The 20,139-nt window shown below is 34.0% G+C and overlaps 1 protein-coding gene across 3 annotated transcripts; it reads left to right on the plus strand.

The window, feature by feature from the left end:
- Positions 1 to 3,769: 3,769 nt before the first annotated feature.
- On the plus strand, positions 3,770 to 14,680 carry LOC111043885. 3 transcript variants are annotated; one of them, XM_022328924.2, is made up of 2 exons: positions 3,770 to 3,953; positions 4,698 to 5,430. In XM_022328924.2, exons 1-2 carry the CDS (start codon positions 3,848 to 3,850, stop codon positions 5,285 to 5,287), a joined length of 696 nt encoding a protein of 231 aa, XP_022184616.2. In that variant the 5' UTR covers positions 3,770 to 3,847; the 3' UTR covers positions 5,288 to 5,430. The 3 variants fall into 3 exon arrangements, with proteins under 3 accessions (XP_022184616.2, XP_039293789.1, XP_039293791.1); XM_039437855.1 differs by lacking the exon at positions 4,698 to 5,430 and adding an exon at positions 12,884 to 14,680 and having other exon boundaries at positions 3,777 to 3,953; XM_039437857.1 differs by lacking the exon at positions 4,698 to 5,430 and adding an exon at positions 10,687 to 12,391 and having other exon boundaries at positions 3,786 to 3,953.
- Positions 14,681 to 20,139: the final 5,459 nt, after the last annotated feature.

Genomic DNA, 20,139 nt, shown 5'->3' on the forward strand with positions numbered 1-20,139 from the left:
ATCACGCTGAAAGCTCAATATTATAGACAATAGCTGAATATTAGGCCTAACTCAATATTTATTTATTTTTAAATTGAAGATATTATATATTGTCATAACTTATATATTATGCTGTTCTTTCCTTCTATTACATTGAGGTAATAGCGAATTTGAATATTAAAAACCCAGGGAGGCTTTTTTAATATTCATACCTTTCCCCACAGCCCACGTGGGGAAGAAAAGAAGAAGATTGTAGCTACTATACAAAACTATAGTTCTTCAAAAACTGGACCATAATTTACAAATTCAGTATATGAACAGCGTCTTAAGCTGGCTCCAGACTTGCGTCATTAGGCAAGCACCGAATGTTCAGAGTTCGGCGAACTATTCGCCGATTAACGAGCAGACATCTACACACTTGCTGGTTTGCCGAGCATTTGCTCGTTTTACAATTAGCAAATATTCGTCCAACATGGACGTCGATGTTGAAACTCTTTCTTATTCTGCTTTTATAATTCTAATAGGAGGATATTTACTTCTGAAAAATAAAAGGAAACCTAGAAGGAGGAGATGGTGGGCGGTATCCGTAAATCCAAGTAGAAGTCATTAAGTACCTTGTAAATATTAATAGCTGAATTTTAAAGACAGTAAAGTATGTAGGTTATGAATTAGTTAATTAGTTAGCCATGAGGTTCAAGAATATGTTTTTTTTTAAATGATCAAACCCGCCTAGCTAAATATAATACATAGGTTCAAAAATATGTCCTTTTAAAAAATGATCAAACCCGCCTAGCTAAATATAATACATAGGCCTACCTATAGATATTTATTCTTTATGGGAGAGATGTTCGGAATATTCAATGATTTGCAACTATGGTATGGGTAAAATAAGTTGAGACTTGGCCATCCATCCGAAGAAATTACAAGGTTGCCAATTCGTGTAAAATTGCAACTTTCTCAAATTTCCAATTCAACGTCAGAATTGGATGAAGAATATCATCCCCGATATCCTAGAAGTGCTAAAAAAGTTTGAGGGTTGAAGGATTCAAAAAAAAATTTAATTTCTATGATAAAATTGGTACCTCGCGAAGATTTTTTTTTTTAATATCACTTCTCTCAGAATCATGGGGCGTCGTAATGCGTAATAATTTCATATAAAATTAACAGAGGGAATGTCTTCTTTCTATTGGTGTCTGGGTCATTTTTATCCGACCTATAGTTATTTCTTAATTAATTTTCGACAATGTCGAGACATTTCGAGCAGAAAACAAGAAATCTATGGCAATTTAAAAGATAATTGACTGAATTATTTCAAACGCAAGCAGCTGATTGCCTCTAGAAAGGCTGAAATGAAACACTGCTTGGATTATAAAATGAGGCGAGGTTGTCATTTTCTCTATTATATACAGAGTGAGACATATGTATGGGAACACCTCAATAAGTTGGAGACTGTTTTAGATTTTATAATATACCAAGGAACCTAGAATAAAATGTATTCTAGGTACATTGCGATAAACTGTATCTTTCAGGATAAGTTATTGGTCGAACACTCTACCTTTTGACGTACAACTGGATTTCAACCCCTCATAAGGGGGTGACTTAGTGGTTGTAACTCGATTATTTTGAATGTAAACACCCATTGTGTAGTACATCATTTTAAAGGTATTTTTAAAACAATAAAGATGGCATCAATAAAAATGTTCTATGATACGTTTATGCAAAATGGCGGCTGATTGAAGTTTTTGTTTTTAATGAAATGAGGGTTGTAACTCAAATACTTTAAACGTAAACACCCATTGTGTGGTACATAATTTTAAAGGCCTTTTTAAAACAAGAAAGGTGACATCAATAAAAATTTTCTATGATACTAGTATTCAAAATGGTGGCTGATTAAAATTTAAGTTTTTAAAGAAATGATTGGTAAAACTTCAATCAGCCGCTATTTTGGATACAAGTATATATCATAGAACATTTTTATTGATGTCATCTTTCTTGTTTTGAAAGGGCTTCTAAGTTTTAAAAGGAAAAGTTTTTAAATGATGTATTACACAATGGGTGTTTACCGTACGTTTAAAATATTTGAGTTACAACCCCTCATTTCATTAAAAACTAAAACTTCAATCAGCCGCCATTTTAGATACTTGTAGGCCTACCATAGAACTTTTTATTGATGCCATCTTTCTTGTTTTAAAAAGACCTTTGAAATTATGTACAACACAATGGGTGTTTACATTTAAAATATTCTAGTTACAACCCCCAAGTCACCCTTTTATGAGTGGTTGAAATCCAGTTCTATGTCAGATGGTAGAGTATTCGACCAATAACTTATCCTGAAAGTTACAGTATTATATCTACAACATTATCCAACCTATTGAGGGATTGCCATACATATGACTCACTCTGTATAATGAAAATCAAATTACCAAAGACACAAGACTAAATTCAATATCAATCAACCAACTAGGAATAAACTTTATAGAACTCATTATTCACTCATTCAGTGTGTGTATGTATTATTGAAAACCGCTATTATCCTATAGCAAACTAACAAAATTAATGAAAAGTACCTGTAAGAAACAGGTTTCACTATATCAAATGAATAGTTTTAAACTACCTAAGGGTAAACAGCATTCATCAATCAATCTTACATGCGTCGTTTATCATTGTTTTAAAGCTATAATTCACAAGACATGCACCGTCTTTTGTTTTGGTTGTGTAAGTTAACTGCCCAAGTCAGACCATGTGGGAATCAAACGTGCTTTAGTGTCTTGATGAAATTATAATTAATTAGATCATTGTTTATCATCAGAGCCGTGAACTATGAGGCGATAAATTCAACCAACAATTAAGAGGAAGAACAAAAGACGCTCGACTTCTATTTCAAGCTTATCTACGGCCAAGTTTTTCACAGTTGAAGGATTTAAAGGCTTCTCCTGAATAATAGCAAAACCACTTTGGATTATTCTTCTTCATTCACATATTTCAAATTAGCAAGGAAAATGTTCCTTTCTCTGAACAATGCATTAATGATGAGGACAGTTCAAGGTTGTCATTCAATCACGTAGTCTTCCGGTACCTACTATGTAATTCAATTGAAAAAAGATGAGGATTTGGATCACGTTTGACTGACACATTGAAAAAATAAGAAGCCCAAATAATAATAGCATATAAAATTGAATTCTAGTAGGTAGACTAACTTTTGATGCTCTGTGAGAAAATAGATATGATATCTCGTTCCAGATAATACATTTCACAAATTCGAAATCGTTGAAATTCACCATTTTCATAATGAAACCTCACTTATCGGAACACAATTTGCGGAATATTCTGGTTTTTAGCCGAATAAAATAAACACTTTTTCTCTCAACATTGAAATATGAAAAGATTGGATAAATAAATAGATGATTTATTTTATAAAAATGATACAGTATTAGGATACACAGATACACAGTATTAATACTCAACACAGTGCACAGAATACTGATGCACACATGAATACAATTTCAAACAAAAGGTACCTAGAATACATGTATTCATTGATGTTAATGATTCGTCGAATTAAATGTTCTTACCTAGAATCCACTACCTTACGTATATGGTAACGGTATGGGGGAGAAGATTTAAAATATTTTTTATTCTACATACTCTATCCACTTCCTACTTTGACTTGATTCTTATTCAATAATGGTTAAAAAAAATATGATTCTTATTCAAATTTTGATTCGAACTCAAACAAATTCATCCGATACGCTACATTTTACAAACATATTACTGTAATAATTATTTCCTATATTACTGGAATAATTGTAGCCTACGGTATTCTGTTGAACAGGCTATTACGGTTCTGTCAGTGCTGGTATCATCAACGATGTGTGCAGTTGTGAGGGATGCCCAGGGCTTCGGATCCACTCTGAAGCTCACTCAACAGCAGAAGGGAGCCAACTATGCATATGCCATACCGGATCACAGATTGGGTCAGTAGAGTTCTATAGGATTTGTTGTGATATTGCTTTCCTAGTTTAAACTGTGTAATATGTTTTCTCTCCGGCTTTCAAAACTATGTACATTCATATTCATTGTGATATAGGCCTATTATATCGGTATAGAGTAGCCTATATATTTTATTCATCAACATTTTCATCGTTCATCTGCTATAGCTTTGTTGTTTCTTCTCACATTGTTATTGTATTTTCAGTACCGTAAGTTGTATGATATGCACAATTTTAAATGGATTATTTATAAGTCAGATCAGCCATCACATCATTTTCTAATTCACTGTCACTACTTTTGTTATTTTATCTTAATCTTTCACACTATTCATTTGTAGCTTTCTTCATCTTCTGCTGAATTTTCATTAGATATTCTCGTCTAAAAGTTTTCCACCTACATACTATTTATTCTGTATTTGTACTACCAGATTCTCGGACCCCTTTGAGTTCACTTTTTTGTTGCTCTTTTTTGTCCTTATAATTTCGCGTATAGTAGTTGAACATATTTTATTTGTATCATAATGCTTGCATAAGACTTTGATGTAGTACGCTCACATGCTGGGACCTCTCCAAGTTCATTTTTTTGCTCTCTTCTCTCTCTTAATTTCGCGTAATAGTTGAACAAATTTTATATTTAAACCATATGCAAGACCATCATTTACTCTTCAAACCTCCTCTTTGAAAAAATAAATATTGAATGAAAGAGAAAACGGACGATTGTGCCGACAGGTAGTCGGAGTCCTGGTGCAAGCCAGCCCGCCACTACTGGTAGTTCGGCCTCTAGTCCACAGCAGCAGCACCATCAGCCTGACAGCGAGCAGCAGGTAGCCAACCTAACCTCAATCTGGCCGCCACAGCTGCAGTACACCTTCCGGGCGATCCAGCTGATTCAGCAGACAGCGGCCGGCGTACAGGAAGTATCCGACATAGTCGGCGAGGAGACACTTCCGGTGATGGTTGCCGACGTTGCCGCGTCGGCGCAGTCAGCGTTCATTTTCTCAGAGCTATCGCTGGGCAACGGCGAAGAACCGCTCAAGGAGGCAGTGAACGCGACCCGGGAAGCGGCCACCGCTGCACGGAAAGCTGCTGATGCTGCCATTCGTCTGTCGACCACGCATGCGTCGGCCAACCCCGGCAGTCCCCAGGCGGCGAGGGCTGTGCGGCTGGCTCAGAGGGCCACTCTCACCGCACAGAGTGCCCAGCAAATCGTTGCCGCCGCTAATCCGTTCATCAAGTTCAACGCGGTCAACTATCAGCTGCCACAGTTGGCTAGCCTGCCAACACTGCCTCCTGTAGTCCAGCTTATGATGACTGATTAAATCATATTAACTCTTGTGAGACTTAGCAGGCTACTAACTCAAAACTGTAAATTATTTATTGATTATCCTATATGAAAACTAGAAAGTATAAACATCACCAAATACATATAATTTATCGAATATGGTATGAAATGAAATACAGTTAGGTACTGTACGGTACTGGAAGATTAAAGCCTACAAAGGAAGGTCTGAGCATGGTATAAAAACCTCAGCACAGGAGGCCTTGTGATTATAATCACATAATACTAGAATAAAAATGCAAGGTTAAGCTGGAACTTATCTTCGTCAATTATACAAATCCTCAATCCTCATTGATGAGGATAAAGGAGTAAATTTAATAATATAGCCTACTTGAGAAAAAATTATATAAGAAGATTAACTAGAAATGATATTAATCAATAATGACTGGCAGTCTATCTTTTGGAAACTTGATGTTAAAGGTTAGTTACTGAATCTACTCACTTTCACTTTGATAACGTTTCAGAAAATATACAGCAAGCCTTAATAGGTATAACATCAATTTATATATTTCTTTATTTACAGTAATAAAATATTAATAATTACAGTTTAAGATGGAATCCAAATTTGATGACTAGGAAAATGTTGGGTGGAGGAGAATAAGGAGAAAACTTTATATAGATCTCAGTATGAATAAAAGATCTATATCTGTATTAGATACAGATTGAAAATTTTGTCCAAATTTGATTTATTGAAATAAACTATTTCATATTTAGCATCAGATTCAAATTGAAATCTTTGGTGAACGAATAATAAAAACATTTTGATGAGAATAAGCTTAGGTAGTCAATAAAGACCCCAAATCCATCAATATTTCACATAAAATAACTGAAAACATTAATTATTGTATTCTTGAAAAACTAACTGTCAGTTTCTGGACAGCTGAATAAGTTACTGTGATCATTGTAAAAATTCTATATTACTATAAATTAATATATACCGACTAGCTAGTCATAAGAGCCAAATTGCTAGCACATAAGCCTATTTTTAGAGTTGCTGGAATTATATATTTGAAATGGGTTCTGCAAAATATAATCAATATCAATAGAACTGAACGTATTATAAATGTATATCATGAACTTTTGAACTCTTAACCGAATAAGTTGAATACCATTCTGAAAATAAAAATACCGTTATTTTATTATTACAGTGCCACACATAATGTCAATAAGAAAAATTCTTTAATTTAAGTTACCGTATACTTTTATAAGTATAAAAATGTTGTTGATGCAGCAGTATGTTAAAATGAAATTAATTTGATGCGACATAATATAACAATAAACATAGTTAACATATATATTAATCAAAATAGCATCAAATTATCTTCTTAAAATGTATTTAATCAGGGCTACTTATTCTATAATTAATTTAAAAAAGGGTACTATAATACTATTTTATAGATTAAAATTATCGTTTGAATGTGAGTGGATAAAGGACTAGATTGAAGCTATGCATGTTGAATGTATCATTGTAGGCTACCGTTACTGAGAGAATGAGAAAGACATGTCAAAATCTAATACCGTACCGAACTGAAATTACCGAAGAGAGAGTAACCAATGGGAGCTTCATTGATTATAATCATAATTGATTAAATAGTTCCTGAAAATATAGTATTGGATAGAGACGAAATCTCTACTGGAGACGAAATCTCTAAAAAAAATTCTACTAATACTAATGTAAAGAATGATAATATTTCTAAATGAAATAACAATTACCTTAGCCTTTCGTTTTATTTTTTCAAATACTCTCAAAACTTTTAAATTATATTAGGTCATTTTCAAATGACAAACTAAAATTATCCTTTTCAAGTGTTTTGGTTTGAGTTTATTCATTAAAAAATATTGAGTAGCCCTGAAATAATACATCATGATAATAATAATATTTATAACTAATTTATTTAATTAGATCCTCCTATTCTTCTTGGGTTGTCAAGTAATTTTCGCTTGTCATATTTTAGACCATATTTCATTGTATTCACGCCATATATTTCGTCTATATATTATATTTCTGGACATTATATGCCTAGCTTATATTCACTAAATTAATATCAAGTATCCATCCTATATTTATTAGATTTTTAGTAGGTCTAGTCCTAGAAAGTTAGCTATATCATATTTTGAATTAAAAATTAACTGTATTATGCTGTTCTCCATAATAGTTTGTAGTCCATTTACTTTTGAATTAATTAAAATTAATTATTTATTTAGACTGTTGATCAGAAGACTGCAAAATAAATTTCACAACTATCGCACTCTTATGTTAATTATTTCTTAATCCTTCCTCAAATACTAAAATGAATAAAATAAATACCGTGAGATAAATAAAATAAGCTACTAGCCGTAGCATGAAATTATCAACGAAGTGTATGGGATTTTTACAATTTTTTTCAACAGTTCAGAGTCATTTTCCACCTCATTTCCAAGTTTGAAATATAATACTAACTTATTGTCCGGCACTATTCACGATAATAGTTTATCAGGATATGATGAGTAAAGTTTGTGGTTTTTGCGGAACTACTAGAATTAAAATGTTTGAAACTCCAAGTTTTCAAATAATAAGGTATCTCAGCAATTTCAGCCAGATAATACAAATGGAAGGAGAGAATTGGAATTTCGACTGATTTATTATTATTTAGTGAATGCAAGGAACGCAATAGGCTATTTATTCCAGCTTTGATATTACAAATTGATGTAATTATTCTATTGAATAAAGTTTCAAGTAGTCTAAATATTAGAACATAGGAGTATGACAATAAAGCTGAAAATTCAGTCATTTTTCATGACTTCAAGGAAATTCCTGGTTGAGTAAAATATAATAGGTCTAAGGGTTTTAGTCATTTTTTTATGATTGTAGGTAGAGTCAGATAGTAAAGATGGAAGAAAATAATATACACGCGTCATTTTTTTGAATAAATTACTTCTCGGTGATTCAAGTATTTTTGGCTTGAATACTTCATTGATGTTACCGTACCTCTATTTGCATAGAATTTCTAATTATAAATTTTCAGCAAGAAGTTTTAGCAGAACTGCAAAGCTGAAACCCCTGATGTTATTTCCTGTATTAATCATTTTGAAGAGAACTGAGCTTATTTTGAAATATTAGTGTTGAGGTTTTCCAGCTATTTTTGAGTAATTCACAATGTTATAAACTAATTAAATAGTAAATATGGAAGCAGAATACAATTAGAATTTTGTTCATAATATTACTTTTTCAATTTAGCTCAACAAATTACCGTAATATTAGTAGCCTACATACTCAGAGACTCAGCTTGTATTAGCTTACAATTTTCGACTTCGAAACAACATTATCAGCTCTACTATTATCTATATACATGGCTTGGTCATGAATTCAGACACAACGAATTCACGTTAAGAAAACTGGAAGGTATTATAATTGGACAAAGGGCTCGTGGAAGAGCCCAGCTGCAATATCTGAAGCAAGTTACCAAAGATCTAGGGATCCAGAGCTACATCCAACTGAAAAGTACAGCACTGGACAGAAAACGATGGAAATGTCTACCAATCGAATGATTGAAGCTAAAGAAGAAGATTATCCAATAACTATAATAACTATAATAAATATTAACTCAAGCTCGAGTGAAAAATATTTTACACTAAAGACCCCCTGGGTTGGAGAACTCGCTCATGAACTATTGTACCGTATTAATCTCTGAGATCTGCAACTTGTAATTATGAAAAGTTGGTGAGAATTATTATGGAAACAGCTAAATATATCTCTTTATAAGTATGATATTACAGTAGTAGGTTCCATGGGAATCCTATTCCAATCGGAAAAAACTTTCTGTCGCTTCAAAAATTGTGTCCACCATCTTGGATGTGTCATATATGGATCCAACTTCATTTTGAATCCAACTTTATTTTTTTCAAATGGGGAGGTGGTCATGTGATACATATATGATTCCGATACAGAATTTCAAAGGGAAATTAATAGCGAAACCCGCGCACATCGATATCTCAAACCGTTTCAATAATCTCAACATTTGAAGGTACTAATAAACGATACAAAAATGAAATGAATGAGTACGGTACCTATACATTAAATAATCAAGTGTTAGTGAACACTAATAGTACCTTTACTCACATTTTAACACTTTGAAAAAAAAATTGTCATAGCAATATTATTGCTATCACAAGTAGTATTAATAATTACGTGTATGTTACAGACAGGCAGACAGACGTTGACGGAAGCGAGTTAATATTATAGAACTTATGAATAATGTTGTGCATTATTCAGCTGAATTCATTTGTCGGTGCAAAGTCTGTCTGTCAGACAGTTTGCGTGACAACTGCCAAATAATAGCTTCAGCTTCTTCAAACGAATGGAAAAATTACAGAAATAGCATGCAAATAATTCCAGCTAACTGATAAATGATAAATCAAAACAATTTTTTTCTTATACACTTTCAATGCTATTTTTATATCCTGAAAAAGGACGAAGGAGTGAGTCAATTTTGTTGTCAAACGAACTTGACCTGTGAAAAGGTTTGAAGAATTCGTGTTCAAAATTTGAAGCTGATTAATCAATTCTCTCTAAAGTTTTTGTCGAACATACAAACATACAGAAAACGACTTTGGGCTTTAGTAAGTCAAAAGTGAGAACTTCGCTAACGCTCGTTCAATCAAGTGAGTGTTTTGAGAGTGTCACCATTTATGAAGGTGGAATGCTTGTTATTTCCTCTGCAACGTTCAAAGGGAATCCTGGTTGTTTCCAAAATTAGTGATTGTCTTGGAGGTGAAATTAGTTCATACAGTAAAGCCTGGTTTATACGATGCCAATTGGCGAGACAATTGTCATAAGGCAACTGACTGGCACATGAAATTATTGTCTTCGTATAAACACTTCAGGCCAATTGTCTTGCAAACTGTCCCGACAATTGGCCCGAAATTCAACTGTCTCCGGGAGTAGACTATGGATAGTCAACTGGGCCCAGCGAGCCCCCACCACTCGTAATCTCAGTTGTTGCCACAATTTTATTGGCGCCTTGTGAACGGTGTAGGTCAGTAGCGCTGTCTTGGTTTTGCCAGTTCAGCTGTTTAGTCACAACAGATGACAAGAACTCGGACATGTTTAGCTGTCAACTGACGTGCCAATAGTTGGCCGCGTATAAACATCTTCTCGTTTAACTGGCCTGGCCTCCGACAATCCGCAAACACGTGATGACTATTGTCCAAAGTCAACTGTCTCACCAATTGGCATCGTATGAACTAGGCTTAATAGGTAATATTTCAGTAGTTTGTTAACTGTAATTTCTAATGAATCTTCCATTAATTATTGAAGTATTTTAGCACTTTAAATGAGTTGGCCTATCAAGGATTTCATAAATCAATTCCACCACTGACGGTTGGCCGTTATTCCTTCAGGTAAAAAGTCGCAGTCGACCTCATCGTTCGCAGAGCAGGTGGAAAAACAGAAGACGTCGAACCTGTCGACGATAGAGCCGCCGCAGCTGAGATTCTGTTTCCAGGCGATACACCTGATCCAGCAGGCGGGAGCCGCCATCCAGAAGGTGGCCGACCTCACCCGCGAGGAGTCGCTACAGGTGCTGGTCAACGAGCTGGAAGGCGCCACACAGAAGGCTTTCATCTACTCGGAGTTCTCGATTGGCTACTCGGGCGAGCCACTCAGGGAAGCCATTAATGCGACCAGGGAGGCGACGCTCGCCGCTCACAGGGTGGCCAACACGGCTTACGGCACTGCCACCAAGTACGCCAGCAATCCGGAGAACAGTCATATCCAGGAGGCGGTGAACTCAGCACAAGTGGCAGTGCAGGATGCCCAGAGAGCCGTTCTCGCCGCACAGAGTGCCGAACAGGTGTTGAGTGCTGCTAGCCAGTTTCAGCCTTCCATTCCCGTCTTCAGAAAGTGATTCCCAAATAGTTAGCCCTGTGACAACATTTCATTCCCGTCTTCAGGACCCGTGATAACCCTGTGACATTAATGAATCATCAGTGACGTGATGGAAGATTTCATTTCGATGTTAGCTTTGGTCATAATTTCAATGACAATGTCGAACAATGATAAAAAAATGTCTTTGTGATTAATCGTATCAACAATCAATCACTTTTGATATTTTTTAAATTACTTTTTTGTCATAATTTCAATTACATTCATTATCTTATCTCAATGATGATAATCTACAATAAACTCTGGGTTAAACTCTGGATATTTACCGGTATAGAACTGGTAAAAAAGTTCAATTTTATTTTTGAAATACAATAAAAATAATGTAGTATCAAGTCGCACTCAATGTTTTGGAGATGAGAAACTTATTGACTGAAAATTCTCCACTGAATGAAAATGGGATTTAACATTGTAATCAGAAATATTATGAAATATCCCATAATAAAATATCTTACATTATTAAAGATTATTATTTTTGTTCAATTGTCTATATTGTTGGGAATCAGGAAATATATTTTCAGAATTTTTGGTGATCTTTTTTATAAAGTTGATTTTGGTATTGTACTTTTCATGGCAGGTACAAAATATTGTATTTGTTAGTGTCAACACAATGCTCGTTTTCCAATGGGGCTTTATACTGCATCTTACTAAAAAGTTCTTGTTTTTGCTTCTTAGATATAAAATGGATATAATAATTGAATCAGAATAGATTACGAGTTTAAGCATGAGATACATAATTATATCTAGTCAATAAGAGAACAGCTCAGTTAAAATGTATACGAATGAACAGTCAATAACGTTCAAAACAATATGAAAGTACAATAAATTTTTATTAATGTTTTATTGCTATTCAAAAACGCTCAATTTTTCATTCCTCCAATTGTAGATTAGAGATTCAATTTATATTTTGATTCAATGATGTGAAAATTTTTAATGAATCTGCTGATGTTATTCTATTCTTTAAGCATGCAGTGTTTTAAATCAGAATAATATTTAAACCACTGACATATTGTATCTTTCTGGATCAAATTGTATCCAGTATAGGCCTATAGCGTCAAATCTGACTATGATATTTTGCCATCTTATAATATTTATTTTTCAAGTGGTGGAAATTTTGTAGATAAATCATTTTTATGACTATCTTCGAATAAAGAATTGCCACAACCCTATTTGTTAATTTATTCAATAAATTACCCCTTTGGTCTTTCTGTGTTGTTGTGAAGGTAGATATTATTGTTGTGTTGATATTGTGGTACGGTAGATATCTATAATGAATGAAAACGACTTGTCAAAACCACTAATTTATTATTACAACAATGAAATAGTTTCAATAAATTAATGATTTTGACAATATCAAGTCGTTCTCATCACATACTCCTTTTGTTTCAGACGGTACCTACAGAATACAACTACCTATGTTAGAAACTGTATTTGAACTTTCATCTTTTTTGTAGTTTCATTTCACGTACAGAATTTCATAACATTTCTATCAATCAAATAAGATACTTTGGAGGGCCCTTCAAGTAATGGGAAGAACTTCTGCGTTTTAATGGAATCAGATCATAGTATTCCAAGTGTGTTTTGTCTACTAACACTACTAACAAATTGAAACTCAGATTTCTCGCGTCGTGTGTCAATGGATCATTATTTTTTCAGGTATGATCCCCGCAATTCACCAGATTCCAGAAGCTGGCCTACAATCTGAGTATGTATATTTTGAACCACCAAGACACACCTCTCACGTTTACAAGCAATCATACTCACATCCACAAAGCAAGTTGCAAATAATAAGCATACAAGAAATTCCACTAGAATCAAGTGTGGCTAAGACATCGTCCAAGATAAGAGAGAGACTCTCTTTATTGGGTATGATTGATAGAGAGCACTACATGCCAATGGCAAGGCCTTCAATTCATAGTGAAGGGTGGGAGAGGTACTATCAACAACATGTTAGGAAAAGTTCTGAGGAGAAGCTTAAACATTCACAAGAAACTAACATAGAGGATGTATCAGCAAATTTATTCAGACTGGCAAATAGCTCTCAAAAAGTGGAAGAAGACCTGGATAGTGGATATGTATCGGAAGCAGGAAATTACTATGGAGAAATGGACTATAATGAAGATTCAGATCGTGTCAAGCCATTGAAAGCAACTGGAGAGATGATTCCAGGGTGGAATGGTCAGGTTTATGGGAATCTGGGAAGACCATTTGCAGGAATGATCGCTCCATCATCAGGGAGCATCAACAGTCAGGCATTGGATGCAAATAAGGAACTGGATTATTTGAATAGGGGTGGTATAAATGGTGATTTGTCAGCAGAAGCTGGATTTGAAGATACAATGGGAAGGATAGCTGGTGGCAAAGATGTTCCAGAAGCTGAAGGTGACTCCGATGAAGGGTTGAAAGTGAAGAGTTTGGAGAGTATTCTGAAGTTGATAGGAGGTGGGAAACCACATGCTTGGGTGAAAACAGCTGAGGCTGCTCCGGTGAGAGTGGAGTCTACCGATTACCGGACAAACTTCTCCGAGGAAATGTGTTCCCTGTGGCCCGAAAACTTGCAATGGTCAGCAAAAGCAGTGAGAGCATCATTGTTGGTGGCACAGGATATGGGTGACGTGAAGACGTTTGCCAAGTCCAAGTTCCTCGGACTGCATGTGGAGAATATCACCGAGACAGCGAAGGAGGCGTCGTTCCACATCGTGTTGGCGATTGATCTGAGGGGTGCACCGGTGACCAGGGCGGTGAGATCGGCTCAGAAGGCGGTGGGGGCAGCTGTGGCGGGGTCGGAGGCGGCACTTCGGGTGGCAACGGAGTATGCCACCAGCCCAGGGGCAAGGTTCGCTCAGCTGGTGCTCAAAGCTGCTCAGCGGGCCGATGATGCGGCTCAAATCGCCAAGGACATCATCAGAAATATCAACATCAATGATTAATCCAAGAGATTCTCGAAATTTCCATCAGGAGGATTTTGCTCCAACAAAGAATTAATTTTTTTGTTTATTACATTTTAAATCACATTTTTTTGAATCGTGTAATTAGGAAATCATCAAGAATAAAATACCGTCCTCTATGAATAATCAAACATTTCAACGAGATTTCAGAAGTGTGTTTCAAATGAACTTCTAACAAACAGACAATCAAGAGACAAAGAGTAGAATAATATTCTGTGAATAGCTTATAATGCTGTGAGAATTGCTAAAGAAATCATAAAAGCCTCAAAATAATTCTTTTTTTAGGAATCCAAGTTCCAAAATTGTAGAAATAGTACAAATAAATGTTTAGTAGAAATAGCATTGAAAATGGAATTCTTACTTGAATGAATTCAAAATAAAAATCATGATTAAATTGAAGATTGGCAGCCTATTTATAATTTCCATTTTGGGTCCGTCTATCAACTTTCTAACTTACACAATGAAGTATACAATCAGAATATGCATGTATTACTACAGTCTCTTTTCTGTATAGGGCTACTTGTAATATAAATAGAAATACAAATCTCAGTACCTTTTTTTGTGATAAAATAATTCAAAAAAGGATACTGAGATTTTTATTTATATTTATTACTACAGTGTATAGGCCTATATATACAGCAGTGCTACAACCAGAGAGAATACAATTTCATAGAAGGATTTATGATGATTAACATTTTGAATTTAGAAGATTGACATAATCTACCCAATTATTTATTCGAGCAAAGGATTATTTATTACAACTACTTTATGTTGTAGAATTGTAATCAACTTCAAGAAAGACCCTCCTAAGGACTAGTGACAAAAGACAGAAAGTGGAATACTTAAAATTATTATAATTAATTATCATACGGTAACTTAGTAAGTAGTAAGTAAGTAACTTATATCCATATAAGTTTGCAGTGAATTCAATAAGTCAAGAGCATAAATTTGATAGAAATTTGTATAAGACAATAAATTTCAAAAGGACATTTATTTAACAATGAAACTAAACAATTTAAAACATTACAAAAATTTGATCATCAAAGTTGTTTGTTCTCATCGATTGGTTGTTTGGTATTTTGAAAAATTCCAAGATTTTCCTTGTTTTGCTCAAAGTGGCTGTTCTGTGGTGAATGTATAAAACCCATGTGACGACCTTTATCATATTCTCCTGTCTCATTTTCATCAGCCACACTTGCGCGATGACTTTCTACCTCTGGATTTGACTGCATCATTCCTAATGCATCATCTTCATTGAATGTGCTAAGTGCGGAAGTTCCAGTAGGACTCCTTAAATTTTCAGTAATGTTTCCACTGATCGATAATCCAAATCCATCAAGAATCATTTCTTCCGTTTTTTCATGAGAGTTCTTTCCTAAGACCAGCTCGGTGTCACCAGGAAATGTATCGGAATTGATTTGTTGTGACCCAGAAACATTACTTTCTGACAAATTAAGAGACGAATCGCTTTTCCCATTATCAGGGATTTCATATTTTGAGCTTGATGGTAGAAATTCTTCAGCTGTCTCAAGTAACACTTCTTGAGGTATTATCTTTTTCCCAATAACCTCCAGTTTAATTATTTCTTTTTTAATACTTTTATCAATAGTTTCTCTAACATTAGTTTCGCTTAAAGGCTGTACTTTCTTCTTTTCAGGAAAGAGTTCTCTCACGGAAAGTTTTTTCTTTCCACGTTCTACTATGGGTCCTTCGGTTTCTACATAATCTGTACTGTAGTTTCTTTTACAGGTGTTACCCTTTATTTTACAAACTTCTGTATTATCCAACAGTTTATCTTCTTTATGATAATGATTCGATGAATTTTGAGTTTTCAACGTTGTATTGAAACTCCTGATACTTTGATTGCCAATAGAAGGTTCCATATTTGAATTTCCATCTAGATTTTTACCTTCTTGATCATTTCGGAAATCCCTTATGTTAATTGACTTCTCTGTAGAAACAATAACTTCTTCCTTGTTGTCACAGTTCTGTGATTTCCAATCAACTTCTATGGTCTCGATTGAACATTTTTTACCAATTACCCATGGAATTCCTTGACTTGTGTGATAGGAGTTTGCATGAGTCTTCCAATTATTTGGATGCAAAAATGTTTTAGCCTTCAATTGTTTCTTATTTTGCAGTTTTGAGACCTTGCCAGAATCCAAATTGAATGCTTTTTTATGAGATTCATTGAGAGGTCCTTTGAATTCATTTCCACACTCATCATCAAATGATCTGACTTTAGATGGATCAGTTGACAACAAATTATTTTTAATTTTATTCGAGTTCAAAAAATATTCTTTGTCTTTATCGCTAATAAAAGTATCCAACTCTTCAGCACCATGTGGATTTTCATCAATGTTCGTGCTATAACTTTCTACCTTGAATGACTGCAAACCATTCAAATCACTTTCAAATTCTGATTTTAGTTTCTCCTTTGAATTATTATATACTATCTGACCACTTTCACTCACGTCAAACAAATCAATGTGATTCTTATTTACGATTTCATTTCCTTCATTGGAAAAGCAGTCGTTAGCAAATTTGTCACCTTCAATTATTTTTTTAGTGTCTTCCACATACTCTTCTTCAATAACTGCATTATTACTTAGTGTAGGCTTAGAATAGAATTGTTCAATGTCGATAGAATTAAACTCTCTAATTTTATCAATCACTATACTCTTGAATGGCTCTGCTATTTCTGATGAATCTTCAGAAAACTCTTCCTTATTGCAAACATCATCAATGTTCTTATTGATAATTTGGGTTGAGTCTCCATTATTATCATTATTTTTTGAGATCTGCTCAAAATTATCATTTATTTCAGATTTTTCTGGTTTCTTTAAATATTTATCAAGCACAGACAGAACATTATCAGTTGTTATGTTCAAAATTCCAGAAGGTTGTTCACCAAAACTTTCACTGCAATATGTAAGAAGACTGTTTTGTAAGCCTAATAAATATGAGCTCATATCATCAAGAATTGTCTGTTTCAATGATTCATTAATAGATTTTGAAAAATCTTCCAAGTTCTTAGCTTCTTCATGCAAGCCAAATAATTCTAACTGCTTTTTAAGATTTGAAAATTGGCTTTTTGATCCTGAAATAAACTCCATTAGATCAAACAAATGCTCAGAAGAATTTGATGAAATTTCTTCTACAGGCTTCTCAATGTTTTCTTCTATATAATTATTTATCGATGTTGGTTTGGATGCAAGACTCTGAGTTTCTTCTTGCATTTTTAAATCGGTATTTTGAATTATTTTAGTATCGTTCTTCAATTTTTCTTGAATGTTTTCAGTATCATTTTGGTTTAGATGATTTTCTAATTTTTGATTTTCATGGTTTAAGTTCAATGGAGAATAAATATCACCAGGTTTCTCTTTATTTTGTCCATCAAGTGTCTCTTCTGGAGAATTTTTAATACAGTTTTTTATATAAGCCTGTTGAATACCAATTTCAAAATTTTCCGGATTATCTTCCATAATTTCTTCCTCTTTACTTCCTGATGATTCATCAATCGGATCATCAGCAATTCTTTTTTCAAAACTATTATTGAAATCAAGTGATTTTCCATCATTTCCTTTAGTTATCTTAGGTCCATTTTCGAAATGTCCTGGATGTTTAGAGCTTTCTAAAAAAGGTACTGCATTTACAGAGAAAGCAGTATTTCTAAAAAAATCATCTTTTTTAGATATTAATTCATTATAAACCTTTGAAGATTCAATATAATTTTGTTCTTTGTCTATTAATACATTACTACTATATTCTGTTAATCCCTTGTTAGCATCAAATTCAATACCATTATTAACATTTTTATGAATTTCAAATTTATTGAAATATTTTGGACATGTACTACTATTCATATTTTTTATATCAGATTGAATACTAGATTTAACGTTTTCATCACTTTTTACGTAGGTAAATGGTTTTTGGATCTCAGCAGCTTTTAAATTTTGGTTATACCTTTTGTTACCCTTGAAATAGTTTAAACAATCCGACTTTGAAAGCTTATCCGTCATGTTAATCGATTGAGAGTTGGCCATTGCACAAATAATTTTTTTAGAATTTTGAAGCATTGAGTTTTCAATATCTTTGTAATTACATCTCACATCAATTGATGTTTTATTCTCATTTTGATTCTTATCAGGGACTGTTTGAGCTGAATTGTTAAATTTATCATTTTTGTTTGAACGTTTTTTCACATGTTTTTGCTCTTGAATCTTGGCTTGCTGTATTTTTTTGAAACGATCAAGATGCGAAACAGAATGTATTTCAAGCCGTTTTCTGATTATGTCTCCAATGTCGTCAAAATTCTCACGATTTCCATAATGTTTGTGAAACAATCTCTCAGCATTCGAACTTTTTTCTAATACTGACTCCATGACAGCATTGTGTAAGCTAGCATACAGTTTACTTATTTTGATTTTATCGCTATCGTACCTTGTTTTCGGCGATGATGCATTCTTGTCCTTAAAGCCACATCTTTTCCCACTTTTTCGTGAGTCTGCAGATCTTGAATTTTCATCAGAACCTCGAAGTTTACTTTTATATAGTAATTTTTTAACACTATAATATCTATAGTTTTTCATTCGAATAAAAAGACTTAATGTTCTTTGAAGAGAGACAGTTACATTTGACATTTTTCCTACTAATGATTAGAGCCTTCTTACAAAAGATAAATATTTAAAAACTAATTTCAAATTTAGTCAAATAGGTTAATGCTGACAATTTTCAAACACCTGTTCAAAATCCACAGTACACATCGATTACTAATTCAATCGTTTTAAGGGTTAATTTTTTATACTGTCTATCAAAAAACTACTATTTGAACAGGTGACTAGAAGCTCAGTCATAACTAGTTCATGATTTAATGAAACAGCAACCTCTCATAAAATGCTCTGCACTATAATAAGAATGACAACGTCGCACATAACAAGTAGGTTTAGTCAACTTTTCAGCCCGAGCTAAAAGCAGTAAATAGCAATGCATTGAATGAATCATTGCATTGCATACTGTAGCTGATTCAAGACTCACATAAACAAAGTTTCTCGATTCGGTGGTGATGAAGCCGCGTCCAGACTATGCCGATCGACAAAGTAGATCCACATGTGTTGATTGACACGTTCGATATTTGACTTGTCCACATATCTCCGTAAATGTGGACTAGTCGAGCAGCACAAGCCGATGTGAAGTAAATTTAAATTAAAGTTAATGAATAAATGAGTGATTCGGAAGACGCTGCAGTGGCGGCTGCTGCAATCATCATTGCAGTTGCAGGAAGTCAGCATCATCGCCGTCGTCGCCGCCCAAGGAGGTTTTGGGTAAGACCCAGACTTGTCCGAGGCAGAAAAAATTATAGTACTGAAGAATTTATGAAGGATTAATTGCATAATGATGTTGATCATTTAAACTTGGAATACAGATGTGACGTAGGCTTACTGAACTTTTTTAAAATGAATAATTCCGATTTTGAAGATATATTAAGTAAAACTGCACCAGTAATCATCAAACAATACACAAAATTCAGACCAGCTATTCCAGTGAGCCAGCGCCTTGCAGTAACTCTGCGTTTTTTGGCAACAGGAGATTCTTACGTATAATTGGGCCACCTCTTTAAAATTTTAAAGCAAGCAATATTAATATAATAAAATAAACTTAAAATGAGTTTCAATAAAATAAATATTGAAAGAACAGTGTGAAATGTTGCGCAACCTCGTTCAACACGTCCACACTACTGATTTCGATTCGACTTCCTCGATCCGAACCGACTTGATTCGGTTCGGGCCGACATGATTAGACAAAGCCGGGCTACATGTCCACACTTGTTTAACAGTGTCGATCGACCACATTCGGCATAGTGTGGACGCGGCTTAACATTTATTAGTTGTAGTTTCGTGTGGAAAAAACATTAACAAAATTAGTTTTTGATAACTATTATTAATGAAACCAGTACATTCTACT

This window comes from Nilaparvata lugens, chromosome 11 (assembly GCF_014356525.2).
Source record: "Nilaparvata lugens isolate BPH chromosome 11, ASM1435652v1, whole genome shotgun sequence".
NCBI lineage: Eukaryota > Metazoa > Arthropoda > Insecta > Hemiptera > Delphacidae > Nilaparvata > Nilaparvata lugens.